Genomic DNA, 27,965 nt, shown 5'->3' with positions numbered 1-27,965 from the left:
GCGGTCCCCGTGCGCCCGCTGCCGCCGTGGCTGCTGCTTCTTGTGCTGCTGCTGCATCGATTCCGCTAGTAAAGCATGCATTACATTTAAAAAAAGGCACTTATTGCATTAATATGCTAGGGAAGAGCAGCAAGACTTAGAGCAGCAGCAGCAGCAACAGCAGCAGCAGCAGCAACAGCAGCCGCAGGAGTAGTTTTGCTGCGGTGCGATAATCTGCCGCAGCAAACTAAGGCCCTTTGACGTAAATAGCCCAAGGGACTCCCTTCAGCCTCTGTTTATTTCCAGGGATATTTTTGAATAATTCGTAACGGAAAAGAAATACAAACGAGCCTTTGTGCGGCCAAGGCACCGCAGAGTCGCCAGGGGCTCATCTCTGACAGCTAAGCAGGTGCTGCAGCAGCAAACGCGCGCAGCCCCTCACTCTTTGCCCACCCACTGCTTCCTACCTTTTTCTCTAGATACTCAGGGGCCGCTGCTGGCGCCAAAGAGCCCCCGGGGGGCCCCTAAATTCTAATTGGGGTACTCAGCCAGCCCGCTGCGCATGCAGCGGGAGGCCCGCAAGGGGCCCCCGGCAAGCCTGCTTTCCAAGCGCTAGCCACACTTGAAAAGAAGCCAAAAGAGGCTCATAAAGCAGCTAGCAACATAGAAAATGTACACACGGGGCCTAGGGGCCCCCCAAGGGGCCCCCAGGGCTACCGTGCAAAGCAGTCACATAAATAAACTCTCTAGGAGTAGCAGCGCCAGGGCAGCATATGCACATTACCTTAGGGGAGTGGCAGGGGCAGCATCTAGTGTGGTCCACTGGTCTTGTTGTGACGGGGGTAATACAGTACGTGCTGTTGCTGCTGCTGCTGCTGCTGCTGGTATCGTCGCTTTTCCTGCCGCAGTCTTCTGTGGCCTCCCAAGAGAGGCGCAGCAAGGATGGTGGGCCTCGAGGTGTCTGACGTTAAAAAGTACCGGCAGGTTAATGGCAAGGTGTGCTGCTGCTTCTGCTGCTGCTGCCTCTGTTGCCCAAGAAAGGCGCCTGCCGCCGCAGCAGCTTCTGTCACTACTGCTGCTGGCGCTGCTGCTGCTGCTGCTGCTTCAGGACTGGTGGTTTGTTAGCTACGCGGGAAACGACGAAGCCTACTCTTGGCAGCCTGGGGTAATCCGCATACGCATGCATTTCAGCAGCAGCAGTGCAGCAGAGGCTGCTGCTGTTCCTGCTGCGCTTTTAGCCCCAAAACATAGTCAGGGTTCACCTACAAGCAATTTCTGTCGTTCACGCTGTTGACAAGAAAAGACCGATCCTCGCTATTCATGCTGCTGCTGCTGCTGCTGCTGCAGAGTGAAGTGCAGCGCGCCTCTGCTGATGTACGTTCCACAATGGCGGAGATGAGGACGAGGTACATAAGGACTCACAGTTTCTCCCAGGAAGGTGTCTTTGCTTCTGCTGCTGCTCCTGATGCTGCTGGTGTTGCTGCTGCTCGCGCGAAAGCCCCAGCAGCAGCACCAGCTGCACGAGCTGCAGCAGCAACAAAGACAGGGACACAGCGCATTCCCAGGCAGCAGTAGGCTGTCCACGTAAAGGAACCGACGGGGGTAATGCAGTAGCAGCAGCAGCAGCAGCAGCCGCATCTGTTGCAGCAGCAGAGACTCTGTGAACGGGTAGATGCAAAGTGGAGCGCAGCTACGTGAGCTGCGAGTTCTGTCACGTCTGTGCCGCGCGCGTGCTGCTGCTGCTGCTGCTGCTTCTGCTGCTGCTGCTGGGGGGTGTTCTGCTGCGCTCCAGGTGGCTGCTGCAGCAGTACTACAAACGGCAGTGCGTCATCGGGGGCCTCTGGCTCCTCGCGGGGGCCCTCCTGACCCTCGTGGGCTTCGGAGTCCACATGGCCTGGGATGATCTCAAAGGGGCCCCCTTGGGATCAAAACTCTACACTTTGACTTTGCCTTGCTGCTGGTGGCTGGTGGTTTGCTGCTTCCTGTCCGTTTGCTTCGGAGTTGCTGCTGTCACCCAGTCCTTCCGCCTCCCCCGCGGCCTCCGCGGCAGACAGTCCGTCCGATCCGGCGTTTCTTCCCGCAGTCAGTCCCAAACCCTAAACCCTAAACCCTAAACCCTAACACGTAGCACCCGACGGCGGTGGGCGCAGGGAGCCCTCGGCGTTCCCCATACGCAGCAGCAGAAAGCAGATAAAGCTGTTGCTGTTGCTGCTGCTGCTGCTGCTCGCGAATAGCTGCAAGCATTCCCTTGGCCATTTGTTAGGGCCGTTTCCACCAGAGCCAGCTGCAGCAGCAGCCTCAGCGGGCGCAGCACTTCGCTGGCTCAGAAATAGCTGCAGCAGTAGCGAGTGACAGCAAGTCAGTGGCTAGCTGGCACCAGCTTCGCTAGCCAGTCCGCTAGCTAGCCAGTTTCCTACCAGCTAGCCAGACAAGGAAGCAGCTATGCAGAAGGGCGCAGGGCGCAGCACACACAGTATCCATGCTGCCTAGCTAGCTCCGTAGCTCGAGTATATGTTGCACCCCTTCTGGCTAGCCAGGTAGCTAGCCAGCTACCTAGCTAGTCAGTTAGCTGGCTAGCTAGCTGGCTAGCTAGCTGGGTGCATGGCGGTAGGCAGCGTGGCTAGCCAGCTTTTCACATTTGCTGCTGCCATGAACAGGCAGCCGTTCCCCTTCAGTCTCAAGGCGAAGAAGAGCAGCTCCTTTCGGAAGGAGAAGACGTGCTGCTTCCCCTGGGGGAGCAGCAGCAGGAGCAGCAGCAGCAGCAGCAGACGCAGACCAGCCGACTCTGGGGGAAGTAGGCATGGAGCCAACAACGGAAAGCGGAGGCGACAGCAGCGGCAGCGGGGGCGCGTTCAGCTCTGACGAGCAGCAGCAGCAGCAGCAGCAGCAGCAAGCCTTCGCAAGCCAAGAAATAACACCCGGACTTTCAAAAGCAATTGGAGATGGACCCCTCAACAGAAAGCTGACACCTCGGCCCTCTGGCGAGGCTTTTGCTTCTCCGTCTCGCGCTGAGTCGGCAGCAGCAAAAGAGGGCGGCGCTGCTGCAGCTCTCAGCCGGCACAGCAGCAGCAGCAGCAAAAGACAAGGCAGCCTAGTCAAGCACAGCTCCACCCGCGGCAGCAGGAGGTAGCTACTGACAGCAGCAAGCAGCAGCTAGTTCTGCTTAATCCCCGTGCACTTGAGCAGCAACAGCGGATGGCTAGCTGCACAGCTCTCCGCCGTTGTTCTTTGCTGCTTCTCTGGCTAGCCAGACAATGTGTGGCTAGCGACAACTTTGGCTGGCAGCAAACACATTTCCTTGAGCAGCCAGCTGCTCAGCGAAGGCTGCTAGACCCTGAAAGCGAGACTGTAAATGTCCTTTGTAGAGGCTGCAAAGTGCTGCAGCTAGTGAGTCGTTGCTGCTGTCAATGACCCCCGCGGCTAGTGTGGGCTGCAGCTGTTCCCTCTTCTGCTGCTGCCTCAGCTGCTTAGCTGCACTTAATGCTGCTGAAGCTGCCCATAGCTGCTGCTGCTGCTGCTTCATCTCGCGGTAGCCGCTGCCTTGATCATCGGGCAGATCTGCTGTCGATTGACACCACCTCAAGGGTGGCTTTCGGCTGCTGAAGATCAACCCTCAAAACCCACTACACATTCCGCTGGAAAATGGACATTTAGGCAATAAGCGCAGAAGAAGCTACCACTAGCAGCAGGTAACGGCGCAGCAGCAGCAACCACTCCAGCAACAACAGGGAGAGCAGCAGCAGAAGTTGACTCAGAACCCCGGAGTGCCGTCTGCCTGTCTTCTCTCATGAGCCCCATTAATGCATTTGAGGCTTGTTTTGACAACTGCTACCTGCTAAGAAACGTGCGAGCCGAACAATGCAGTGGCAGCAGCTAGAGCATTACACAGCAGCAGCAGCAGCAGCAGCAGCAGCAGCAGGAGCGCGGTCCCGGGACGTCTTGTGACCCCGAGAGTTGTAGCCCAACTCTGGCTGTCTCCTTAGCTAAACTTTCCTTGCTGCTTTAATTCTTCATTTGCAGCATCAGAGAGTGCGTTGCTGCCGCAGCAACAGCTGTTGCTGCTGCTGCAACGGGAGAAAAACTGATATGCTGCTGCTGCTCCGATTTGCGTGGCAGCCATGAAATCGGCGTATTTCAAGGGTGCTGCTCCCTCTGCTGTGTGCCTCCAAAAGAAATAACTGCAGCAGCTGCTACTGCTGCCTGCTGCTGCATCTTGGTAGTTTGTGTCTAGAGGGCCCGCAAGGCCCTCTGCGCATTTGCTGTGTTTTCTTTATTACCCACAGTAGGCAGCCATGACTTCCTTCACGCACATGCTGCTGGCCGCGGCAGTTTTGCTGCTGCAGCAGCAGTGGGTGCAACGCTTTTCCTGCAACGCCCTGTCCTTTCACCGGGACCCGTCGGCAGCAGCAGCAACTGCTGCTGCTGCTGCCACTCTAGCTGCGACAACGCAGCTGTCTAACGTAGATCTGCTGGCAAAGCCACGGCATTGCCCTTCAGTGGGGCCGCAGCAGCAGCAGCAGCGGCTGCAGAAGCAGAGGCGCAGCGCAGCAGCATTCCTAGGGCCCCACGCTGCTGCAGCGCCACTGCAGCACGCAGCTTCTTCCGCGTTTTTTTCTGGTGCAGCTGTTCCAGCAGCAGCAGCAGCAGCAGCAAACGCAAGTACAGTGAATCTGATAGGAGCGACCCTAGTAGAAGTAGCAGCGGCGCCTGCAGCAGCAGCAGCAGCAGGAGCAGCAGCAGCTGACTTACCTTTTAGGATAGGGCACGGCTACGACTTGCACCGACTGTCTACTAATCCCAAAGAGATGACAGGTGAGTTGCTGCTGCACCTCTTGCAGGTGTTGCTGCTGCAGCTACTGCAGTTGCTGCTGCTACTGCTGCCATCTTTGCTTTGGTGCTGCAACAGTTGCTGTTGGCGCTGCCGCTAGAACTCCCGCCGCTGCCGCTGTCAATTTTTCTGTTGCTGCTGTTTAATTTTCTTCTGCTGTTGCTGCTTTTGCTCAAATCCTCGAGCGCCACTTACCTGCTGCTGCGCTGCTGTTGCAGGTCCTCTCATACTATCGGGCGTTTCCTTTGCCCCAGAAATTCCAGCAGCAGCAGGGTCAGCAGAGGCGAAGCAGCAACAGTCGGAAGCAACTGCAGCGGCAGCAGAAGGCGCTGCTGGGGAGGTTCAAAGGGGGGACAGTTTCCTCTCAGTTGCTTCCTCGGGCTTTAGACGTCTGCTGCAGTACAGTGCATCCGTGGCCAGCAGCATCAGCAGCAGCAGCAGCAGCAGCAAAAGCAACAAAAGCAACTTGGGTGTGGGCGTCGTAGCGCACTCAGATGGGGACGTGGTGCTGCATGCGGCAGCTGACGCTGTATTTGCTGCAGCAGGAGCTGCTGACATTGGGCAGCAGTTCCCTGACACTGCAGCAGAAAACAAAGGCCGGAACTCTCGAGAGTTTGTTGCTGCAGCAGTAGCAGCTGCTGCTGCAGCAGGGTACACAGTGGCGCAGGTGGACGTCACGCTAATGCTGCAGCGCCCCCGCATCAGCAGCAAGAAGCAGCAAATGATTGACACACTTGCTGCTGCTCTGGGCATCAGCAGCAGCAAAGTTTCCCTTAAAGCCAAGACGGGGGAAGGGGTGGGACCTGTTGGCCGCGGCGAGGCGGTGGAGTGCCACGCGGTGGCGCTGCTGCAGCGGCAGGCTACAGATGCAGCCCCTGAGGCAGCAGCAGCAGCAGCAGAAGCAGCAGAAGACTGATACTACTGCGTGCTAATGGCAGCGGCCTGCTGCTGCTGCCCTTCGATCACGCTGCTGTCGCAGCCGCAGCAGCCAGTGAATCTCTTGCAGCTTAGAACGACAAGAACTCGCTGCATCGGCTGCTGCAGCTGTGCTGCAGCTGTGCTGCAACTGCTGCAGCAGCCCTGCACGAGCGCGTTTCTGTTATGTTGCATGCTGCAGCTGCTTCCTGACTGCAGTAGGAGTGACCCGCGCCAGGATTGCCTGCAGGGACCGCAACAGCAACAGTAGTTGCCAGCAGCAGCAGCAGCTGCAGCAAATGACCGCAGCAGTTGCACAAACACAGGTAGCAGATGCTACCCAATGACACTTTTTACGAGGCCTCTAAGTAACCCATAGCTTAGGTGGACTCTCAGACCGACACTAAAGGATAAACCCCATATTTTGTTGTTGCAGCTTCGCGTGCTACTGCAGCACCACTTGCTGCAGCAGCAGTACGGGGCGCGGCATGACGGCCTGCTGCAGCTGCCGCACACATTCGCCAAAGCTTACGCTGCTTCTACTGCGTGCTGCTGCCGCTGCTGCAGCTGCCGCTGCGGTAGCAGGTTGATTAGTGTTCAACCACACTTGCTGTATACTGGGAAAGTACCAGATATATCGCATAATGATGCAAATTTTATTCAAAAAGTTCTCCGTATGGAGCTCAGCACCACCAAGAAGGGAGCGCCAGTAGCTCAGCTATTGTTTTTGCTGCCTAAAACCTACAGCTGATGTGAAATCGCTGTATACTGCTGTATCCATCAAGTCTATGCCCTAATGGATACACCAAATAAGCTAAAAGCAGCTGCTGCAGCTGGACGGCAATTGCTGCATTAACTGCAGCGGCGAATGAGGTACCACTGTGCAGAAGGGGAACACGCAGCAAATCCAATGCCTGCAACGCTGGCTGCTGCACTGGCTGCTGCAGTGGCAGGGCGTTTGTCAGTGGAAGAAGTAAGGGCTGGCTAGCACATGTCTGATGTCCAGCTCGCCCTTGGCGGGGGGTCGAGGCAGCTCTGCTGCTTGTTTGGGAAGTCGGCTCTTGACGCTGTCATACAGAAGCTGCAGCGGGTCGTGCTGGTAGAGGTGAACGAACTGCTGTCTGAGGGCCACTGCCAGGGTGTCTATACACCCGGCATGGGCCCAGTAGGAGTCGTGCACGGCGGCCATGTCGATCTTGTAGGTGCCTATACACTCCAACGCCGTGAGCATCATGTGGGCGGCGTCAAGGCTGTGAATGAAGTTGGGAGGAAAACCCAAACGCTGCTTGGACCTGCTGACAGGCGCGCTGTCTCCTGACACGTGCAAAGTGTGGCGCTGCAGCGGGGAGCGGATTTGCTGCTGCTGCAGCGACCGATAAGGCTGCTCACACAACAGCCCGATCGCGGGCACCTCCCATGCCACCGGCACTCCCGCAGCTGTACATACACCCGAAACGGTGTCCAGCCACTTCTTAGTCTGCATGGCGCCCCGAAACAGCTCCCCAATGGACTGCAGCACAATGCGAGACAAGAACCCCCCTAGCTCCCGCAGCACTTCAGGCCGCAGTTGGCCCCCCAGCAGGTCCTCTAGCTGAGAAAGCACTTGGTCTCGGGCCCCAAGGGCGGTCACACCGTAGCAAACGGTCATCACTGTTTGCTTCACTACAGATCGCTGCAAAATTCCGTGCGTTTCACACAGCCGCGCCAACTCGCGGCGCCTTTCCTGCTGCTGCTGCTGCCATGGCTGCTGCTGCTTCCGTGCAGCAACGGCCTGCTTCCGCGGTTTCTTCTTTCCATTCTGCTGTTGCCGTTGCTGAGTAGCTTCCTCTGCCGCTGCTGCTTCTGCTGCTGCTGAGGAGGCCGTGGAAGAGGCCGAAATGCAGTGCACATTCTGCTTCACGACCTGCAGGACGAGGGAGTAGACGTCTTGAGGCGTTTCAGCAGGCAAGAGGTTCACAGCAGCTCCTCCCCGGAGGTCTCTGCCCAAGGCAGCGTAGTGCTGCAAGCCATTGCAAGTGCCATCGAGGTGCACCGGGAGTTTGCTGGGGAAAGTTGTGGGGTCCCCCGACTTGACTGCTGCAGCGATCTCGAGGACTGCAGCAAGGGCCTGCCAGGGCTCCTCTGCTGCTGCCCAGAAGTCCTTGTGCTGCATGGGCTGCTCCGCTGCAGCGAGGATCTGCGGCATTCGGGTGTCTGTCCAGCTGCACCTTCGCTCAAAGGAAAGCTTGTTGTGTCCGAACAGATTCGCCAGGTGTATCCGCAGCCACCGCCAGCCACTGTCGCCCAGCGGCCGGCTGCGAGTAAACCGCAGCAAAGCGCGCGAAACATCATCTCCCATATGATTGAGGTGAGGGGGGAGTGGATAGCAGCGGCCCCTGAAGTCGATGTTGTGGGGAAAGTAAAGAGCTGAGCACAAGGCGAAGTTTTGCGCTGTTTCCAGCTTCAGCAAAAACGAGGGGCGCTCGCCCTTCATGCGCGTTTCTTGCTGCAGAAGGTGCCGCAGCAGCACCGACCGGCTTTCGCTCTTGCTGCTGCTTGCGCTCCTGCTGCTGCTTCCGCTTTCCTCTTGCTGCTGCTGCTGGGCTTCGTGCTGCTCCAGCAGCTGCGAAATGGGGAGGGAGTGCCGCGCCGGCATTTTGCCTAGCCCCTCGCCTGAGGCCCAGGCCTGCTGCAGCACCTGCAGCACTTGCGTGTTGATCTGCCATGGGACAGACCCTAAAAGAGAGACTGCAGAACGAACTGTAGATGTGTTATACACTCGAAAGTCTTGACACGCCTTTGCTCGCGGGCCCCACCCCAAGTAGATATCGGAGCCTTTCTTGCTGCGGCTGCCGTTCTTACGGCTGCTGCTGCTGCTCCTGCTGCTGCTGTCGCTGCCTGCTGCAGCGTTCACAGACGAGGCGGCGGCGTCCGAGTCGGCAGCGAGGTGCTCAGAGTCCTCTGCTGCCTCCCCGTCAGCTGCGCCGCTGCTGCTGCTCTCTTTGGCGCTGCTGCTGTGGCCAGCGCCGCTTCCCGGGTCTGTGTCAGACACGCTACGCACAAAAGCTGTGCGCAGCATCAAGTAGCCGCCGCTGCCGTAGGCAGTCCAGGGCGCTGGGGGCAGCAGCATGGGGACGTGCTTCAGCATGAGCCAGAAGGGAGAAGACAAGCGATCTGCAGCTGTACGTACAGTGGCAGCAGCAGCTGCTGCTGCAGCTGCTGCTGCTTCTGCACCTCCGCCCTTCCCCAGCGGCAGATGCCCTTGCTGAGAATGCTCTTTAGCGTTAGCAGGTGGTTCGGCAGCCGTTGGTAGTGGTGCTGCTGCGAGGGACAGCCCTGCTGCCGTGTCTGCAGCAGCGGCAGCTGCTGCTGCTGCCGCTGCTGCTGCTGCGGCTTCTTCAGGACTGCTGCCCACCGCGGTCAAGCGATCAAAGCAGAGGCGCCGCATTTCAATAACTCCGAATTTCTTTCGCCGCTTCGCGCAGTAAAGAACTCGGTGGCGAAATGCGGGAACCTCCACCTGCGCGCACAAACCGCAGCTAAGCAGCCCCAAATGTTCAGCCACAGCCGCTGCTGCAGCAAACAGCAACTTGAACTGTTCGGTCCCGTGCCACAGCAGCTGAGTGCTGAGCCCTGCGTAGCTCCATGCAGCAGGGCGGGGCCCCCGCGGGGCCCCCGCGTGGCCCCTGCGGGGCTCCTGCGGGGCCCCCTACCAGATTCTGCAGCAAACTGCCACCCCTAGAAGGGGGCCCCTGCATCTGCCTGTGCAGCAGCTGACCTTGTCGTGGCCGTGCCGCGACTTGTAGGCCACGAGGTGCTGCAGCTCCTCAGCGGCTCGGCCTCCCAGAGGCACATACACCCCTAAGTCTGCTGCTGCGTCTGTCAGTATCTCCTCTGCAGCCTCTGCTTCTTCTGCAGAAGCAGCAGCAGCTGCTGCTGCTGCTGCTTCTTTCGAGGCAACAATTTGCTCGGCCGTCTCAGGGGCCGCTGCAGCTGCTGCTCGAGCCTGTGCTGCACCCGACTGATCTAACAGCTGCTGCTGCTGCTCCCGCCTGCGGGACCTGCTCAGAAGTATGCGCTGCTTCTCGGCCCTCAATTGCTGCAGCTCTGTGGCGAGCTCCTCTTTTGCTGCTGCATATGGAGCCTCAATCATCGCATGCTTCACAAGCAACTGCAGCAGCAACCCCCCAACAGCAAGACGCTTCCGCGAAGACCACCGAGGCAGCAGCACCGGTGATGCTGCTAGTGAGGCAGCAGCTTGTGCCGTTTGTGCTGCAGTTCCGCCGCTGTAGCGGTGCTGCCGCTTTTGCTGCTGCTTGCGCAGCGGCAGGTAGCACTGGCCCAGCTGCTGCTGCTGCTGCTGCTGCCTCTCGAGGAACGCAGCCGCAACTTCTGCGTGCACTGCGTCTCCGATACTCATTGCAACCTGTGTTACTAGCGCTTGCCGCTGCTGCAGCTCTGGCCCTCCAGCAGACAGAGCAGCTGCAGCAGCAGCAGCAGCTGCCGCTGCTGCAGAGCAAGATGAAGCAGCAGTCAAGCCTTCTCGCCCTTTGCTTGTCGGCCCTGTGGGAGCTGTGGCTTTAGGCAGCAGCAGCTGCTGCAGCACTGTGCGTGCAGTAATGACAGCCAGCAAAACAGGTTCCAGCTGCTGCGGGAGGTAGCCATCGTTGCCGTCGAAGTCTGCGACAGCAGCTGCTGCTGCTGCTGCAGCGTCCGCGTCATCAGACTCAGCAGCAGCAGCTGTTGCTGCTGCAGCAAAGCGCCGCTGCCGCCGCTGCAGCGCCGCTATAGGCTTGGTCATGTCTTTAACCCAAGGGACCCACAGCCGCTTGGCGGGGCCTGAGTCACCTCCTTTACCTGTTGCAGCTAGCTGCTGCAGCTGTTGCTGCACTTCTGCTGTTAGCCGCTTCCAGATGCAGCCTTCCACTATTACTTGTCTTCGCCGCAGCACGCTCATCAGCTCCTCTGCAGAAGAACGAGAGGGGGCCAACTCCCGTGACTGCTGCAGCTGCAGCTGCTGCTGCTGCTGCTGCTGCTGCGGGTCAGAGGGCAGATCTTGCTGCGTCCAGCGGAGCGGGATCGGGTAGGGGTTCACGCCGTAGGCTGCTTCCTTCTGCTGCTGCAGCCAATCCGGATTGAGCAGCAAAGGCTGCTGCCGCCGCTGCTGCTGCTCCCCAGGCAGCACAGCTGTCTTCAGGTGTCTGAACAGCTCCTCTCTTGGCACATCTGCCAGCAGCAAACCTTGCTGCATGGCCTCCAGCTCGAGAGCATGAAGGCACAGCAGCACACTGGCCGACAGCCCAGAAGAAGCAGCAGCAGCTGCTGCTGCTGCTGCGCCTGTTTGTGCTGCTGCGGGGCAGTTGGCTGCACCAGCACCCTCCTCCGCCTTGCCAAGCAGCCTAGCGTACACGCGCTGCTGCTGCATCTCCCCCATCCGCCGCAGCTCCTTGAGGCCCTCAATCGCTGAAGGAGCATTTGCTGCAGCTGCTGGCGCTGCTGCTGCTGCTGGCGCTGCTGCTGCTGCTGCTGCTGGACCTCCTTTGCTCGCTTGGGAGGAGCTGCTTTTGCACAGCGCAGCGCCCGCGTTAGCAGCTTGCTGCTGCGGCTGCTGCAGCAGCTGCTGCTGAGGCCGCTCTTCCATTTGCTGCTGATGCTGCTGCGGCTTGTGGAAAATGTGATGCGGCGGCTGAGGGAGCTCTAGCAGGAGTTGCTGGAGAGATGAGTCCTCCTGCCACGCCCATGGATGCTGCTGCTGCTGCTGCTGCTGCTGCAGCACGCCAGCAGTTTCCAAACTTACTCCTTGCCACTCTTCATCGCTGTGCTGCAGCGCCTGCTGCCAAACGTATGTTCCGAGAGGCCGCAGCTGCTCTGGCTGCGGTGCGTGCTGCAGCTGCTGCAGCTTCTGGCTCTCCTGAAGCGGCTGCGGTTGCTGCTGCTGCTGCTGCCACTGCGGCTGCTGCTGCCATTGCGGCTGCTGCTGCCATTGCGGCTGCTGCTGCTGCTGCGGTAGGTTCTGCCATGCCGGCAGCTCGACGTGAGGCTGTTGCGCCCAACAGGAAGCATGAGCAGCAAAAGGAAAGTTGTCCTCCTCAGTGAGTTGCTGCTGAATCTGCTGTTGTTGCTGCGGCCACTGGTGCATGTAATAACGCTGCTGCGCGCTCTGGTGCTGCACAGCAGCAGCTGCTGCAACCGAGCTTGCTGCTCTTAAACGAGCAACTTGCTGCCGCTGCCTGCAGTGGAAGCAGCCTCTCGGCTGCTGCCACTCCTGCTGCAGCAGCATTTGCTGCCGTTGGCGCTCTAAGCCCAACAGCAGCGGATGCTGCCTTCTGCAGCGGGAAGGCCTGGCATTGGCAGACGCAGCAGCAGCAGCAGCAGCTGCGGCAGTCGCTACAGGTGTAGCGGCTGCAGCAACTGCTGCTGCAGCTGCTACATCTGCTCTCGTGCGCGGGGTGATCTGCCGCAACAGAGACATGGCAAGCAACCTGATTCAACAGCAAAAGTAGCGGGAGTAGCAGCAACTGCTGCTGCTGCTGCCGCTGCCGCTGCCTCCGTAGGCAGACAAAGCCATGCAGCAGGTGCTACACCGCGCTGTTCCTCAATAACTATAAGAGAAAAGTTTGGAGAGCCTCGCAGCAGCATCAGACCTCAGCGGCAGAGGAGCTCTCAATGCAGTAGATCTTCTGCCGCCTCTGGCGCTGTTGCTGCTGGGACTGCTGCCTTTTTATTGCTGTTGCAGTCGAAGAACCGTTGAACGTGAATTAGATAAAATAGATCTCGGCACAGGCAGAAAACTAAAAATTTCTAGAAGCCGTGTTGAAGGTACTGTGGCTCCTGCTGCTGCTGTTGTCGTCGCGGGCCTGCAGCCACACGGGGGGCCCCCTGGAGGCCCCTTGAGGCTCCACATGAGAACTCAATATGCCTCTATCCTTCTGCTATTCCAACAAATTCACGATCCCTAACTCATTGATTGCAGATTGTCAATTCAACTGTAGCCGTGTTTCTGGGGTTGTTGCTCCTGCGGCTGTGTTTCACTTCTGCTGCGGCACCGTGGGGCCCCAAGGCCCATGGAGGCCTTCTTTGCTCTCTTTGCCTACACACGCAGAAAGGCTAGTCAGACGAAGAATGGTTGAACTGCAGGCTTTCTTTTTGCCGTACGGAACAGCAAAGAGTGAGACCTGCAGCAGGAGAGCGTCAGTTCGACGAACAGCAGCAAGTCGAGCACCTGCAGCAGCTGCAGCACCGAAGCTGCAGCGGCAGCAAGAACAGCCACAGCTGCAGCAGTTGCATTAACTGCCGCTGTCACAGTGGCAGCTGTGGCAGCAAAGGCAACCTCAATGCCTGCTGAGGCTGCAGCGACAGCAGCCGCTGCAACAGCAACAGCAGGAAGCAAGAAATAGCAGAGAATCCGCCCTCTAAACAGCCAGACGGAGCAGCGAAATTTGGAGCAAAGGCTTCTACTGCGATTCTGCTGCTGCTGCTTTGGTGACACCAATGGTTGCCTCGTTAATAGCGGTAACAGCCCCTTCTTCTGCTGCCATTGCGCCAGCCGCTGCGTACAGAAGGCCAGCAGCAGCCACCGCAGCAGCAGCTTCGTCGGCTCTGGCTAGATTGGCTCGCAGAATTCCAAATATGAGCTTCAGCTCGCCGCATGCATTCTATACAGCAGCAGCAGAACATCTGCCAGCCACCCGCAACAAGGCAATCCAAAACAGCTGCAGCTGCGCAGCAGATGGGCTACAGAAGCAGCAGCAGCAGCTGCGAGGGCAGCAGCAACAGAGGCGGTTCGCCAAGATACTGAGATGGCACCCAGACACTCCACTGGCACATGGACTCGAGACTTTTACAGATGCGGAGGACTTTCTCAAGGCCTGCCAACAAAATAAGGGTACGCAACTGCTTGTGCTGTTGCAACTGCTGCTGCTGTTGCTGCAGCAGCCACTGCAGCCGCCGCTGCAGCAGCCGCTGCAGCAGCCGCTGCAGTAGCCGCTGCGGCAACCGCTGCACACACTGCTCAAACTGCTCCTACTGCTCCTGGTGCTGCCGAGGCTGCTGCTGCTGGCTCCGACATGTGTGTTCCTTCACTTGCTACTGCAGTGGCAGCAGATGCTGCTGCTGCCACCACTGCTGCTGTCGTATTCCTTGTTTGCAATAATTTGAACAGATTTTGAGGCTGTCACGGGCAGTATGTTTCCTCCCGGTGTTGGAGAGCTCAAGTTTGTAGCTCTGTTGTGTTGCTGTTGCCGCTGCTGCTGCTGCTGCTGCCTAAGACAACATGACACGCCGAGACTGGCTTGCTGCCCTATCTTTGCTATCTACGCGACGCCGCCTCGACCTGCGCAGCAGCTCTTTTAGGACCTTTCTTGCTGCTGCACTGCAAAAGCAAGAGCTGCTGCAGCCTGCCCACATACATCTTACAATTCATCGGTGAGTTGCTGCAGGAGCAGGGGCGAATGAAAACAATCAGTAACAGCAGCAAAAGCATCAAATGAAACCGCAGCAGCAAATCCAGTTTGCAAAGTCACAGCAACAAGTAGTGCTGGTGTGTCCTCAGACTGGCAGTCATTGGCTACAGCCCAGCTCTCTGGCAGCTGGCGCTGCGGCTGCAGCCATTTCTGGAGCAGCAGCAGCTCAGCAGCAAGCAGCTGATTGTGTCAGCGTGGGGTCTTGCGAAGAATGGAGTGACGCACCCCCCAGTTTGGGACCTAATAGGTAGGCAAGGCCCACGACCAAAGCCCCAGCAGCAAACAGAAACTCTAAAACTAAGGGCGGTTCTGGTGTTTGCTTTCACAAGTAGTCTATGTTTCGGGGGTTTAGATCTAGGGTCTAGAGTTTAGAAATTATATTTCGAAATTTCGCGATTTGGCGGCAGGGGCTGAGGCTTTGAGACTGGCGAAGGACTTCAGCCTTGCAGACCTCTCAATGTGCCTTTGGGCTTTCGCCCGCACAGAGGTGGGTTGCTGCGAAACCTCCAAAAGTGTTTCTGTAACTAAAGGCCTGTCCAGCAAACTTTGGGTTCGTTTTTCTCGCATAAACTCCTGAATAAACGGCCTCATTAGACAGAGGGCTAAGGGTTGGGCTTCAGGGTTGTCTGCAGCGCCACAGCGTACTAGGGATGTACAGCAGCAGCATAGGTGAACTGAGTCTCTGCAGCTCTAGGGTTCATGCAGGCTGCTTCTGCTGCAGCTGCTGCCTCCTCACCTCTTTTCGCAACAGAAATGAGGAAGGACACAACGGTTGTTACACTTCCTGCGGCAGACAAAAGTTCAGCTGCTGTTGCTGCTACGTGTGCTTGCGCAGCGCTTGAAGCCTGTTGAAATCTTGGCCCTCAAAGAAGAGGTTCTCAGCCGCCTAGATAGCTTCGTCCGACGGACCTTCGCTGCGGCGGGGAAGCCGTCTCAAGCAAAAGTTGCACAATCAACAGCAGCAGCAGAATCAACAGAAGCTGCAAAGGCGACAGCTTCAAGTGAGCCTTAGCTAATGGCATGATGGCATGATCCACCCGCGAATCTCTCAGCAGCAGCGCATACATAACTAACATTGCTGCTACTTCTCTTGCTACTTCCACTGCTGATGCAGGTTCATGCACAGTGACGCCGCATGACCTGTGCATGCTGATAAGGTCCTTTGCAGACCTCACCCCCCGCGACTCTCCGCTTATCATTCGCCTGCTGTATACGCTTCTTCTCGCTTGCCGGGTGCAGCCACCAGCTCCCCTGGCAGCAGAAGCAGCAGTAGCAGGGGGAGCTGCAGCAACAGGAGCAGAGGTAGAAGCTGACGCGGAAGAAGCCAACCTGGGATCTCGTTTTGCTGCTGGGGGTTTGGGTCCGCTGACTGCACAGGTAATTCAATGATGGTTTCTGCCCAGCACCATGATATTCGAGCCCATTGCTTGACCGATTAAGAGTTAGGAAGGATGCTGTTGTTGTTGTCCCAGGGACTCACTGCTGTCTGGACTGCTCTGAAGGACACAAAAATCGTGCAGGTTTTCTCTGTGCCACGGCACAAAAGGCCCAGCAGCGGCAGCAGCAGCCCCAGGCATCATGCTTACTTGCCTTTCAGAGAAACTGTGCCTCTTGAGTGTCTACCATTGCTGTTACCCATCCTCAAGCCATCCAAGGTATATTCGCACGCAGCGCCAGTGGTAACAGAAGCAGTAACAGCAGGAGGAACAGCAGCAGCAACTACGCAAACTGCAGACGTGGGAGGAGCTCCGGGTGCTGCAGTAGAAGAGGCAGAACAGCATGCTGTTGCAGCGGCGCCAAGTCCCTTGCCGACGGAGGTGAATGCTTGCTCTACGCCACTTCCAGATGCTGCAGCAGCCGTTGCTGCTACTGCTGACATGGGACTTAGGAACAGCGCGCTGTTGCACAACGCTTGCACTGACGTCCTCCTGGAGGTTCTTTGTGAGGAGACACGCCACTTGCGTCTTGACCACACCACCAACACCAGTATGGTGGCTGCGCTGGCTATGGCCCTCGCAGACATGCAGGTAAGCCAATATCTAGAGGCTTAATTTTTGGCGCGAGACCTCAGAAGCTGCACAGCCGCATATGAGGACAGATTCTGTGCATTTTTGCCGGCTTTATTATGCGCTCAAGCCGTACAATAGACTTACTAGGCACACGGAAGACATGGGCAAAGTTATTGCGTGTGGGGCCGCAGCTCGTCGATCCTCGTGTAGTATATCAGCTAGTGCTCTTTGCACAACAACGGGGGGCCGCACAGTTTCAGGGCGAGCAGCTACTAAAGGTCCTCGATGCATTTGAGGATTGTCAAATCGCAGACAGCAAGGCCTGGGCCAGACTCGGTTAGCTCCCACACGGTGTGTCTGCTGCTGTCACTACCGCTGCGCTTTTACGTGCGTCTTGCTTGCCTGTACTGACGCTACTGCTCGTGGTTGCCCTGACGCTCTTGTTCCTGATATTTCCGTGCCAGCTTTCCTTGATCCTTTTCTTTGCCGCTTCTGCTCTCATTCTCTGTCGATGCTACTGCTGTTGGCGCTGCTCTCTTAATGTTTCCGTTATTCATGTTTCTCTTGTCGCTGCTTTTGGTTGCATTCTGTGAAGTTCATCGAGTTCAGGACGTTGCGGCGGACTTGGACTTGAAGGGACTACAGAAATTACGACAACTGGCAAGACGTTCTGGGCACAGCAATGAAAGGCTCGAGGGAGTCATGGACCACTTTGAGGTCCTCAAGGAAGACATAAGGCGATCTGGGCCCCTCTAGGTTGACTTGCGATACGCGTTTTAGAGCTTTTGTGCAGAGGCTGTATTTCCGTTGCGGTTCCAGTTGGGGTCAGCGTCGATGCCTGTTCGATTTTTGCGCCTCTGTTTATGTACTGCTCTACAGCGCACTGCGTTGTGGCTGGTTAGATGCACTGTATGCACGTTGTGTATGACGAATATGTGTACGACAGGTTGTTATGTAATGTCATTTATCCAGTGGAGTACCAGGCAGGCTGTTGACCTGGATGGCGTAGATGTGCCGCAATGTATGTTTTGGGAAGCCAAATTGCAGCAGCGTATTTTGGCCTTTGAATCCTTTTAGGTAAGCTAGTGGGAGAGACAGACAATTTTGATGATACATTCATCATCATAGGCTTCCTCATCTTGACGACACCTCTCGACTTCTAGCTTCCACCGCGTCAGGCCAGCATTTTCCAACATCGTTCATACGTATGTAGTCATTTTGGGGCAAAATTAAACCGCTTTATATGTCAAAACGACACAGACGATCAAACAGACTCACGGGGACAGTAGGCATGAAGGCGAAGACCAGCGAGACAGGTGCCATCGCCCTGACCACATGAAACTGAAAACGTTGCTCCAAATAACTTGTGCCTATAAAAAGCCCACGGGAGTACTGAGAAGAACTGCATAGGCGTTCGGGGCAGACTACAGATCGTGTCACGAACAAGTGGTAGCTCTGTATTTTTCGTTCTCATACAGCTTTCGTCCTATATTTTCTTGGAAGTCATTATCAAAACGGTAGGTTTCAAGCGCACGAACAACAGAGGCAAATGAACGGCGTGCAACTTATGATGTGTGTGAACATCTTCCACGCACATATTCTTGGGCTGGCGTGCACAACATCGATCCCTGAGCTGCAAAGCATATCCGCAACTCCGAAAACCGAAAATAAAGCAACTAACAAAGTAAATCAAAGCTTTCGTCGTAGGTCATGCACCTTTTTCACTAGGCGCAGCTGTGGAAAGGAGCATCAGGTGTTGTGGGCGGGTTTGGCAGACCAGTGGCCATGCAGTCTGTGGAAGGTGAGACTGACATTCTCAGCACAGGGCGGCAGCTACTGTGGTTTGCACTTATAAATACAGGCAGTAATGCGAAGATGAAGCACCGATGAGGGACCTTTGTTACTGTTATTGTGGCGTCGCATTGCCCGTTCGGGCCAGCAATGCCTCACAGGTGACCTCGGAAGAGGAAGCTTGACATTCTCCCTGTTGCTTGGGACTTTATTGCAATGCAACCCCAATTAAAAAAATAGACAAATTGATGAAAAGCTAGTGTGCATCTTGCCTACTTTTGGTGGCAGAAAACATTCAAATCCAGATGAACTGACAGCCGTCCAAGTTTAATCCAAAGCAACCCCACTGAGCCGAACACGGCATGCTAGCCCCATTATCTGCCTCTTATTATTTGTGAATTGTGAAATTTTATTAGTCATACTAGTTGGCCGTATCAGCTGACATGGGAACGAGTGAGCATTGCTGCTCTGCAGTACGGGCTCCACCTTTCCTTTCTTGCTGCGGCGTGAAATATCTTATCCCTGGAAAGAGTGCAGCAGTGGTACTCTAAGCTCCGACGTTTGCAGAAGCAACAAATTCATTGACGGGAGGCGTTGGGTCTCCCGCTTGCTCCTATGTGCTCTCTGTCGTAGGAGATCCCAAACCACCCGCGCGCTCCCACTGGGCTCTGCTCTGCGCAGCTGACGCGTAAGAAACACCAGTCGCTTCTTATTCGTAGTATGGCAGACGAAAGCTTAAGCTAAAAGGCAAGGAGGGCCAACATGGTGGTCACCAGCTGACAGGCCACTGGTTTGCGTTCGTTTTTCCAGACTTATGCACTACACTTTCACACAAGCTCACAAATAGGTCCCCTGCTTGGTCTCCAGGCAGCCAAATGGAAGTAACAAGAGGCGAAAGCAATGCGCTGGTGGCTGTGGGGTCGAGACCTCATCCCAAATGTACGTTCTGATCAACCCCCCAGAAAGCAGTAAAGCAGCTTTAGTGTCTTACCTCTCCTTTTCTGACGGGTTAACAAATAATTTACTTCCCTCTTTTTCCGAACACAGCATTCTTTGGTCGTCTACTGGCAATAGGAGCGCTACCGCTCTCGAAAGTAACGGAATGCGACGCTCGAATAAGGCGAACCCACAAGAGCGTGTCCAAGGTGATCCGAACCCTCTGCAGTATACAAGCTAATTTGCCTTTCCCAGCTTTCTGCACAGAATAACCCTGTAGAATACAGGGACATGCTGTGTGGGCCTGCTGCAGTATATCAGCGACAGAGAGCTCAGGAGGCTTCAGTTGCCTAGCCTACTGGCAGCTCTGCTGCCCCCAGCTGCCCCGCTTGAAGACCAAGGAGGCAGTGGCAGCAGCACTGCAAACGCATTGCCAGTGCAGCAGCAAGCCCTCGTAATAAGGGGTGCAGCTTCCCTGGTGCTGCAACAATGGTTGCTCCTAGCCACCGAAGCAGCGTTGCTTTTGAGGCGCCTTTTGCAGCCAGAGAAGCAGCATCGGCGCAGCAGCAACCACCCAGACCATGAGCAGCTACTCGGGAGAGGGCAGCAGCGCGACGCAAGAAGGAAGAGGGTGCGGACTGCTGAGGTAGACAAGGGAGAAGATGAAGAGGTGCAAGTGGACATGGAGGATGCAGCAGAGGCCATGTGGGAGAAAGCCGCGGTAACCTTAGCATCATTTTACTTCGTCCCAGCCAAATATCAGTTGTTCATTCAATAGGTTAATAACAGCGTGGCCTTTTGTACCGGAGCTGCTCCCGTCATAGTAATATTTAACTTTACAAACAAATGTCGGTGGAATACCAACACACTAGTAGCAGGAAAGATGGCTTTGCTATCATCCGTAGCCGGGAAGCCATCCTTCAAAGGCAGCAACACTGGCAATGTGCCTTCCTATAATACAGTGCCCGTCGATACAACAGGCCATCTCCATAGACTCTGTAAACACTGCTATTTATTAAAGGCCTCCTGTAGAATGTATCCCCTTTGGTGAAGAGTCTCCTTCAATTTCAAATGCAGGGGATAGCGATGTAAAAGGTTCACCGGGGTCTGAGCTCCATTTGTTTCGCTGCTTTTGCAGCTGCAACTGCAACAGCAGCAACCACACGGCGAAGAAGAGTCGCAGCAAAGGCTGAAGAGACTTGGCAGCGTCTTTGCGAGCCATCTTCAAGAAGCCGAGTCCAGTGTTAGAGCCAATCGAGAGAGCGCTGGTCTGCTGCTACAGCGGGGTGCTCCCGACCTCTTTAGCGCCTGCTGGGCGGCTGTGGCTACACCGCTGCGTTCTGGAAGTACGCGCCCTGGGGAAAGGCAGCATCAAGTAGGCTCGCACGAAAGGGCACTCGCCGCAGCAGGAGATGCAAACGCTCCGGGCATGTCGTGGAGGCGCTGGGCGTTCGGAGAGTCCGACTCTAATCTCCCTTTCCACTCTGCAGCAGTAGCTTCGAGTGCCGCAGCAGCCGCAGGGACCAACAGTGCCGCTGCAGCTGCAGGGGATCTTGCCGGAGACGGCGACATTGAGTCCGCGGACTTTGGAGACATGTGGGGCCCCCTTCCAGAGGAAGTGAGCGAAGAGCAACAAGATAACGAGGGACTACAGCAGCACCAGCAGAAAGGACAACTTGAGGACGCGACTGAAGGCATCTGGACCTCCCCAAAAGCCCCTCGTAGAAAGGGAGTGCGCCAAAACTCTTATTCGCACGAGCCAGAAGCTAGAGATAAAGGCCATCGTTTTCTGGTTCTGTTCGTCATCTGCTCTTGTCTTTTGACTTTGCCTGCTGCTGTACCAGGGCCACGGAGTGCAGATGGACCCTAGCATATCTCGAGCAACAGCGAAAGGCCGCAGTGATGGCGAGAAGGCGTTTCCATATCTACTCAGAAACAATTCCACGACTTTGGATGCACCGAAGCTTTGCCACGCTGCAACTTACTTGGCAGCAGCGACCGCGGACGTTCATGAGGTGCGCTATTGTTGCACCTGTCATTGTTGCTGCTGCTACTCGTGACACAACTGCTGTCTTTGCCGCTGCTGATGCCGGAAATTAGGTCTGAATATTGGCGTGCCTGCTTCTGCCTTCGTCTGGCGCAGCTATACGCGCTCCATCCCGTTTCGTGCCTCTACCGAGGGCTGCAACAGCAACTGCTTCTGTCGAGACGCAAATCAGCATGGGGATTTCAAAACCCAGCAGCAGGAGCTGTGGCAGCACATAGCCGTGGCCCCGCTGCAAACAGGCATTCGAGAAAAGTGTCATCTGAGCCCTTATATGGTGTTTCAGCTGTAGTTTCAAAAGCTGATGGCGAGAAGCAAACCGGCCAAAGCATAGAGGGCTTGGCCCCATGGCAGCGAGGAGGCTTAGAGGGCGACTTTACGCTATACACAGACGCCGAGCTGCAGCAGGAGCAGCAGCAGGAGCAGGACGGCAGCAAAGGCATACCCCGAAGCGGTGATCTCCTAGGCAGCGGTGAGTACGTGGAAGTGCTACGAGGCATCTTTGACAGCAGCAGCATGCAACAAAGGGCCACACAAACTCGGCTGACCCAACTTCCAAGAGAATCCGTAAGGCGCTGTGGCGCTGCTCCTGTGATCGCCGTTGCTGCTGCTGCTTATTGTTGCTCCTTTCAACTGCAGCACCACATCGGTAGTTTTCTTCAATTTGAATGGCGTACATGCGACCATGAGCTGCAATTTCTAAATTGATTAGTAGCTGCTTTGTTTGCTGCATGTTGCTGCTGCATGTTGCTGCTGCATGTTGCTGCTATCTTCTCTGATTTCTTGATGCTCTGCTGATTGAGGTGTCTTCATCTACCGCCTCTGCTGATAGTGCCTGAATTATATTGCTACGCTTCCTTGCTGATGTCCGAATTCGATAGGAGGCATCAAGCACTTCGCGGCTGGGAAGCAGCAGGAGGGCAAGTGGGCTAAGCGTGCCTTCCTCTGAGGCGTCTCTGGAAGCCTTAGCTTTTGGGGAGTTTCCCGAGTTCGAAGGCTGTGGCACTGAATTTAGCGACGATGAACAACAGCGGCAGCAACAGCAGAGGGACCATAATGAAGCCCACAACACAGCGATTGCATCCTTCAGGCTTAGAGAGCTCCTGCAGCAATTCGCTCTTACACATCCTGACGTCTCAGAGAACCTGCTTGCCGACGGGGTGTCCCCGCAGCCGCAGCAGCAGCCACGACAGCGGCAACAAGAGTCTAAGATTCCCTTAAGCAGGCTTCTTCCCAGAGGCCGCGTTGATCCCCGCACTGCCTGTTGCACGTTTTCGCACCTGCTGCTGCTACATACGCATGGCTCTATAAAGCTGGAGCAGCAGCCTCAGGTTCTCCCCATGCCGTCCAATAAGCCCTACGCTGACCTGTACGTGCATATAACATGCCCGTGGGACCGAACAAGTGCGACAGGGGACGCACAGCAACCCTTCGAAGAGCAGCAGAACAAGCAGCAGAACCAGCAGCGGCAAGGGGCACCTGATTACCTCGGTAATGACGAGGAGGAGCATCCGGGGCAAAGGCAGCACGATGAACACACAACACGACAGGAAACACTCACTGGTCGGATTCCATCTAACTCAGAAGGGGTGTCCAATGCCCATGAGAGCAGCAGCACTTCCTCGTATGGTCAGCAGCATCAGGACAAACAACAGCCACAACAGCAGCACCGAAAGCGGAGTGCTTCAAAACCCACAAATACGGGCATCAGGACCGAAAAAGGTCATGGAATTCTTAGGAATCCGTAAGATCGCTGCAACACGGGTGTTGATCTAGCTTCGTTGTAGCAGTTCCCGTGTTAAACGACGTGGAGCAGTTGCAGTTGGCGTTTGAAATTTCAATCTTCGTGGGTTCGCCTTTTGAAGCCACAGGCAGTTCTTTTTGCGGCTCAGCAGTGAACGGGTTAGCCTTACGATGAATTGGCTGTGGCTTCATTCGGTGAAAGCTGGCGTGTACTCATTGCGAATAGCTCTTTCATGAGTTTCTTCGCGTTCATGTGGAACCACCGGCGCACATTTCTGCAGATGAATGCTGCCATAAATTACGTTTTTTCTCATTGGAGCGCGGGCATAAATGCACGTACATGTCCATTTTCGCAGGCCAAAACATACTGAGCTGTGTAGGCACCAGTGTTGAATTGTGGTTTGGACACGTAAACAACACTGTCGTACGCGCTCCGGGGTGCCAGATTCTAGCTCCGCTTCTTCAATCAGAATGATTACGCAGCGTAACAAAGTTGTTTACTAATATGCTTGAAATAATTCATTAAAAGGCTCACAAAAATCAAACGATTTAGTGCCGGTGCGCTCCTGTAGTCTTGTTGCGAGTCATGCTGCTGAGTAGTTGCATCCTGCAGACTAATAAATAGCTTGAAATTACTCTCTCGTTGCTACGCTGCAAGTAGCATCCAGCTGAAACCTAATCAAAAAGCTCCAGATGACTAGAAGCTGGTAAGATTTCGGACATTGGATTGCATGCACCTTTGCACTTTCGAGGTGTACTTTATCCTACAAAAAGAGATCAAAGAAGACGCTTGCTGAGAAGCACCTACTAAGTACCTTGCAACTTAGTGAGCACCGGTCTGGTCGCCTGCTGCCCAAATTTTTGTGCAGCTAGCTCTGAAGCGCCAACACGCAGAAACTGTGCTCCCCAGCTGCAAGCAATGTGGCCCGAAAATCCTTCCAAGCATTGGTCGACTCCCTCCAGACCGCTGTCATGTTCACTTACATGTGGTGTTAGATACGGCCTCAGCAGGTGTTCTTCTCTGGGCTAAGATGGAGAGCAGTTGAAGGGCGGCAGATAACTGTTGCTGCAGGCTCAGCTCTGAGAAAGGGGGGACCTGAAAATGAAAAACAGCCCGGCAAGGGAGACTACCACTGCAAATAAAGAAGCACACGAATGGGGCAGCATATACAGGCTTTATGGGGACGGGTTTGTTGTTGAAAAGTCAATGTATTCAGCTGCAAGTAACTGCCTTGCCTATCTCGGTACTAAGGGAACCCTAGCCTCTCTACACATACATGCACAAATAGAGCAGTAACACCGCTCATTTGACTCTCCTGGAGGCTCTTGAAGCTGCAGTTGAACAAAACAGCAGGACTACGTCGCAGTGGGAACCGTAGAAACAGTTGAAAGAAATACGTGAAGTGGCTCTCCGAGAGAATGAACATGAAAAATTGCGGCACATTTCTTACTAGAGGAAGTTACAAACGAAGCAGCCTGCATCGTCTGAGACGCCGCAAGGGAAACCTCGCTCTCTTAGATTTGCAGCAATAGGCTAAACAACAGCAAAACGCAGCGAACATTAGCACACAGCAGCAAACACAGAAGAGTTTAGGATGTTGAAAAATCAACATAGCAGTTCGATATGGGAAAATAAATGTAGAGTCTCAGCAGTCCGTTTGCCGTGACATAGTTTCACGAAATCTGAATGTGGCCGAAAGGCTTCTTTATGTAACTTACTTCCAGACAAAGAGAAGAACGTAAACGATACTCCAATGGCATGCAACATGATATTCGCTCTGTCTGGGGCCGGCAACCCTTGGCATCCACACAAGTAAATCGGGCATCTGTACGAAGCAGCATTAAGAGAAACGGGCACATACATACCGCTTTGCAGCGATAGGTGCTGCAGCAACGCAAAGCCTCACCAGGCTGCTGGCGGGTGCAAAATTGCTACTGGCAGTGCATGTATCTGAAAAAGTGGTAAGTTGGAATTGCTTCGTACCATTCTTCGCATTTGTCTCAAGCATCCAACGGTTACTTTTCATGTTGACACCGAAATGCAAGGCCAAGGCCACAGGCTCCTCCGTCCGGCCTCCGTCAGGAACTGAGGGATTTGCTTCATGGTTTCTCTGTCCCTCTCCAACGTCTGAACTGTTGTCATTAGTTTCTAGCTGCTTCAAATGCTGCTCTTGTTTTCTGTTGTTGTTCAACGCAGAATGTATGCGGTAGGCGGCCTCTGTGGCTGCATCTGCCGAAACCTCCAAAACCTCCCACCCGCATAATTTAATTCTTGTTTTCTCCACATACGCCTCCGTTGGAGGACTGTTGCACTCTGCTGGCTTTACAGTGATTCCGGGGCTTCCGACCGTGCCAGGGGTGCTCGAAGGGCAAGAATTTGGAGGGATGCTCTTCTTCTGATGGGACAAAGGGTCTGTAGCGGCATTGGCATCTCCGAGAGCTGCAGCCAATTCCTTGACAAGAGTTGCAGACGGATTTTCAGATACTTCTCCGAAGGGTCCAAAGCCGGTCAAATAGACGCAAAGAGCTGCGGGCCCAGCGAAGCCCTCGCCTGTAGGTTGTCCCATAACGGCAGAAGCCCATGCAAAGAACCGATTGTATCACCTAAAGGCATCTACCCTGCACAGATGGGACCTCACTAAGCTTATCATGCAAATGAGACGGTATCGGTATCGGATCGTTTTTAACCTTATGCAGTTTTGAGGCGAAAAAGTAAGGGACGCCGAGAAACCAAGCATAAACTAGATTCAGGCACGCTGAGGAGAAGCGGCTCGCAAACATTGAAAAAACCTAAAATTATCAGCATGGAGAAATGAACGAATGAACACACAACGACAGCGTGTTCTTGCGGATAAGCGTTCGGGGCTCAGGGTCACCCTTCACCAACCGCTCCCATTCATATGAACATGCTGTTCAACAATACTTTAAAAGGTTAATTACTAATTAGCCATATATTCAAATGAATTTCGAACAGGTGTGTTGCTTCTTGGTTACTTTGAGATTTGTAATTGGGTTGGCATCTCTCCACGTGTCCCCTGCTCTCGGTCCGAATCGTCTAGAGGTTAGGACAACACGTTGTGGCCGTGTAAACCCAGGTTCGATTCCTGGTTCGGACAGAGAAGCCAAAACACCGTTTTACATTTCTCAAAGGAGCTGGTCGGAAGGGGTTTTCACATTGTGTTTGATCTACTAATTTCACAAAGTTCATTTCGTGATGGTCGCTGAACCTAGGAGTGACGGAATTCCGGTGCGGCAACAGTTTCCCTGTATGCTTAACTAGGGAAGGTGTTGCAGTACAGAGGAGTGCATTTGATGCTTTAGAAGCTCAATGACCGCCGCGTCAGCGGTGGACCTCAGGCGGCTTGTGGCCTGCATGTGGATTCTCGGGCAGGACTGCGAGTTACCCAGAGGTGATGAGAACAGTCGAAGGGACTTCATCCTGCTGACGCTATTAAAGCTTCAATATCTAATTGAGCCGCCATTATTCACGTCTGAAAACGGAGAAGACGAAGCGGTGCATCATGGTGCCTGTAGTAGTGTGGCAAGTGACTCTGGTGGGAGGGTGGCCGCCGCGGCGGTGCGAGAGGCCAAAAGCCCTGCCAAAAAATTGAAGTTACTCCAGCAAGTGACTACTTTCATGCTGCAGAGAGTGGGAATCGCCCTAGACCTGCGCGTGCTCTTTCGTGCTGAAGCAGACGCAGTGGCTGAGTTGCTGCGGCTTGCAGAGTCGCTCGCTGCGGCAGTACAACTGTCTCTCAATAAAAAACGAGAGACCAGTAGCCATAAAGTCAAAGAAAGAGGAAGCAGCTTCTCACACACGGAGCCTGGACGTGAAGAAGCCAGGGAACGCTCGCGGGCAAACATCTCCGAAGATTGGTACGCTCTACAATAATGCTAGATCTATCCCGTCTCACCGAATCCCCATGGCTACCCGCTATAGCTCATGATCCATAGAACTCACTTTTTAATGCCAAATCGGCAGCCCAGGTTAACTGACAATATTTCCCCATTCAATGGCATTGCTGCTTAAGTGACCCTGTGGGTGTTGCGGCGCCACCTGTTGCAGCAAAGCGACAATTCACACGGTGAAGTATAGCGTGGAAGAGGTTCTCTCTTCGATCGACCGCTTTTACGGGAAAGCACAAGCAGGAGAGATAAAAAGGGCAGGGGAGTTTCTTCAGGCCTTGCTGGCCCAGAAGGATGTCTCAGCCGATTCGCCCGCACTAAGCAACAGGGGATTGCTGGAGGAGCAGCTGAGACGGAGTCGTAGCGCACTGGCGAATGTGGAAAAAAACAATGACACCCTGCTCAGTCAGGTGCAGGAGCTGAAAGAGAGAATCCGCGGAGAGGAAAGGAATGCAGAGAGACTCAGCAAGCAGCTGCTGCTTCTGCGCCGTTCTCATGTGTCCGGGGCTGCGTCTGAGGCGCAACAAGAGCTCGAGATGCAAGAACAGCTGCGAGAGCTGTACATACAATACGCACGCTGTTCCGCTGTGTGTGACACCCTTACGGCATCAGTAGAAGATATAGCGAGCCGCGCAGAGGCAGCTGCGGCACAGAACAGTCGCCGCCAGCAAGAAGCAAGACAGCAGTTGCTGCTGGACCAGGCCGCTACGATTACGGCAACTGATGCCCAATCCAACGTAAGACAGATAGACTCTACAAATAACGCTACCTCGTTGCGGAAGACGCTTCCTTTTGTACTGCCCTACCCCACGCTCTTCGCGTGTGATGCTCTTTCTGAGTCTGCGCAAACCGTCACTACCGTCGCTGTATTCCCCATGCAGCGCGTTGATCATTATGAACAGGAACAGCAGAAACAGTGGCTCCATGTGAGAGTGAACTGCTACCTTGTAGTGAGTGTGGGAGATCCACAAGGCTTGCGGCAGTGCTTCCTGCGGCGTGCGCGTGCAACATTGTTTCTCTAGCCTGCACACTAATCTTCCCTTTGTGTGCTTGTTTACTTTTAATGCTGTTTGTGCTTCAGTTCATCGATACTCTATGTGGCGGAATGACTGAAGACATGGGCATGACGCTTGCCACATCTGAACAGCTGTGCACAGAAGGCAGCGAACTGGATCTTGCAGCCATATAAATGACAAATCAACAATTTTAAGAGAGGTTCTTTGTTTTGAGACTCCGTGTGAAGTCCCGCATGGTACCCAAGCATGCCAGAAGACCTCAGTTCCTGTGCGCTTCTGCCTTCGTGGTAGGATTAAGTCGGTGGAAGATTTTCACAGGAGAGGCCCTGCGGCAAACATCGGGATGGAGACCTGCTG

At 55.1% G+C, this 27,965-nt stretch overlaps 8 protein-coding genes across 8 annotated transcripts in view; 5 read left to right on the top strand and 3 right to left on the bottom strand.

Annotated features, from left to right (window-relative positions):
* The window catches only part of ETH_00030190 (eukaryotic translation initiation factor 1A, putative), a gene marked incomplete at both ends in the record, with an annotated part of 2,686 nt that extends 1,385 nt beyond the window's left edge, over positions 1-1,301 (bottom strand). The window contains 2 exons of the mRNA XM_013373500.1: positions 764-1,024; positions 1,246-1,301. Coding sequence (XP_013228954.1) covers positions 764-1,024; positions 1,246-1,301 — 317 coding nt within the window. The remainder of the gene's footprint in view (positions 1-763; positions 1,025-1,245) is intronic.
* A 64-nt stretch (positions 1,302-1,365) lies between these two features.
* ETH_00030185 (uncharacterized protein) lies at positions 1,366-3,109 on the top strand (the record flags this gene model as incomplete). The annotated part of the gene is made up of 3 exons (XM_013373499.1): positions 1,366-1,550; positions 1,772-2,061; positions 2,637-3,109. 3 exons carry the CDS (start codon positions 1,366-1,368, stop codon positions 3,107-3,109), a joined length of 948 nt encoding a protein of 315 aa, XP_013228953.1.
* A 1,162-nt stretch (positions 3,110-4,271) lies between these two features.
* ETH_00030180 (2-C-methyl-D-erythritol 2,4-cyclodiphosphate synthase (Fragment)) lies at positions 4,272-5,723 on the top strand (the record flags this gene model as incomplete). The annotated part of the gene is made up of 2 exons (XM_013373498.1): positions 4,272-4,791; positions 5,026-5,723. 2 exons carry the CDS (start codon positions 4,272-4,274, stop codon positions 5,721-5,723), a joined length of 1,218 nt encoding a protein of 405 aa, XP_013228952.1.
* Positions 5,724-6,683: 960 nt separating this feature from the next.
* ETH_00030175 (DNA-dependent RNA polymerase, putative) lies at positions 6,684-12,173 on the bottom strand (the record flags this gene model as incomplete). Its single annotated transcript, XM_013373497.1, has 2 exons — positions 6,684-9,221; positions 9,480-12,173. 2 exons carry the CDS (start codon positions 12,171-12,173, stop codon positions 6,684-6,686), a joined length of 5,232 nt encoding a protein of 1,743 aa, XP_013228951.1.
* A 1,019-nt stretch (positions 12,174-13,192) lies between these two features.
* Positions 13,193-16,928, top strand: ETH_00030170 (uncharacterized protein; the record flags this gene model as incomplete). The annotated part of the gene is made up of 9 exons (XM_013373496.1): positions 13,193-13,586; positions 13,969-14,125; positions 14,253-14,410; positions 14,571-14,650; positions 14,999-15,164; positions 15,278-15,540; positions 15,636-16,190; positions 16,364-16,508; positions 16,768-16,928. The coding sequence occupies 9 exons, from the start codon at positions 13,193-13,195 to the stop codon at positions 16,926-16,928; spliced, it is 2,079 nt and encodes a 692-aa protein (XP_013228950.1).
* Positions 16,929-18,863: 1,935 nt separating this feature from the next.
* On the top strand, positions 18,864-22,691 carry ETH_00030165 (uncharacterized protein; the record flags this gene model as incomplete). The annotated part of the gene is made up of 6 exons (XM_013373495.1): positions 18,864-18,902; positions 19,213-19,620; positions 20,038-20,631; positions 20,744-20,914; positions 21,043-21,510; positions 21,825-22,691. 6 exons carry the CDS (start codon positions 18,864-18,866, stop codon positions 22,689-22,691), a joined length of 2,547 nt encoding a protein of 848 aa, XP_013228949.1.
* Positions 22,692-23,662: 971 nt separating this feature from the next.
* On the bottom strand, positions 23,663-25,253 carry ETH_00030160 (chromatin organization modifier domain-containing protein, putative; the record flags this gene model as incomplete). The annotated part of the gene is made up of 5 exons (XM_013373494.1): positions 23,663-23,782; positions 23,964-24,018; positions 24,138-24,220; positions 24,406-24,512; positions 24,671-25,253. 5 exons carry the CDS (start codon positions 25,251-25,253, stop codon positions 23,663-23,665), a joined length of 948 nt encoding a protein of 315 aa, XP_013228948.1.
* A 761-nt stretch (positions 25,254-26,014) lies between these two features.
* Positions 26,015-27,781, top strand: ETH_00030155 (uncharacterized protein; the record flags this gene model as incomplete). Its single annotated transcript, XM_013373493.1, has 3 exons — positions 26,015-26,562; positions 26,753-27,518; positions 27,674-27,781. 3 exons carry the CDS (start codon positions 26,015-26,017, stop codon positions 27,779-27,781), a joined length of 1,422 nt encoding a protein of 473 aa, XP_013228947.1.
* Between the last annotated feature and the right edge of the window lie 184 nt (positions 27,782-27,965).

Source organism: Eimeria tenella, genomic scaffold (assembly GCF_000499545.2).
Source record: "Eimeria tenella Houghton genomic scaffold, Eth_scaff15, whole genome shotgun sequence".
In the NCBI taxonomy this organism is placed as follows: Eukaryota; Apicomplexa; class Conoidasida; order Eucoccidiorida; family Eimeriidae; genus Eimeria; species Eimeria tenella.
This window is presented reverse-complemented; position numbering and strand designations above follow the sequence as displayed.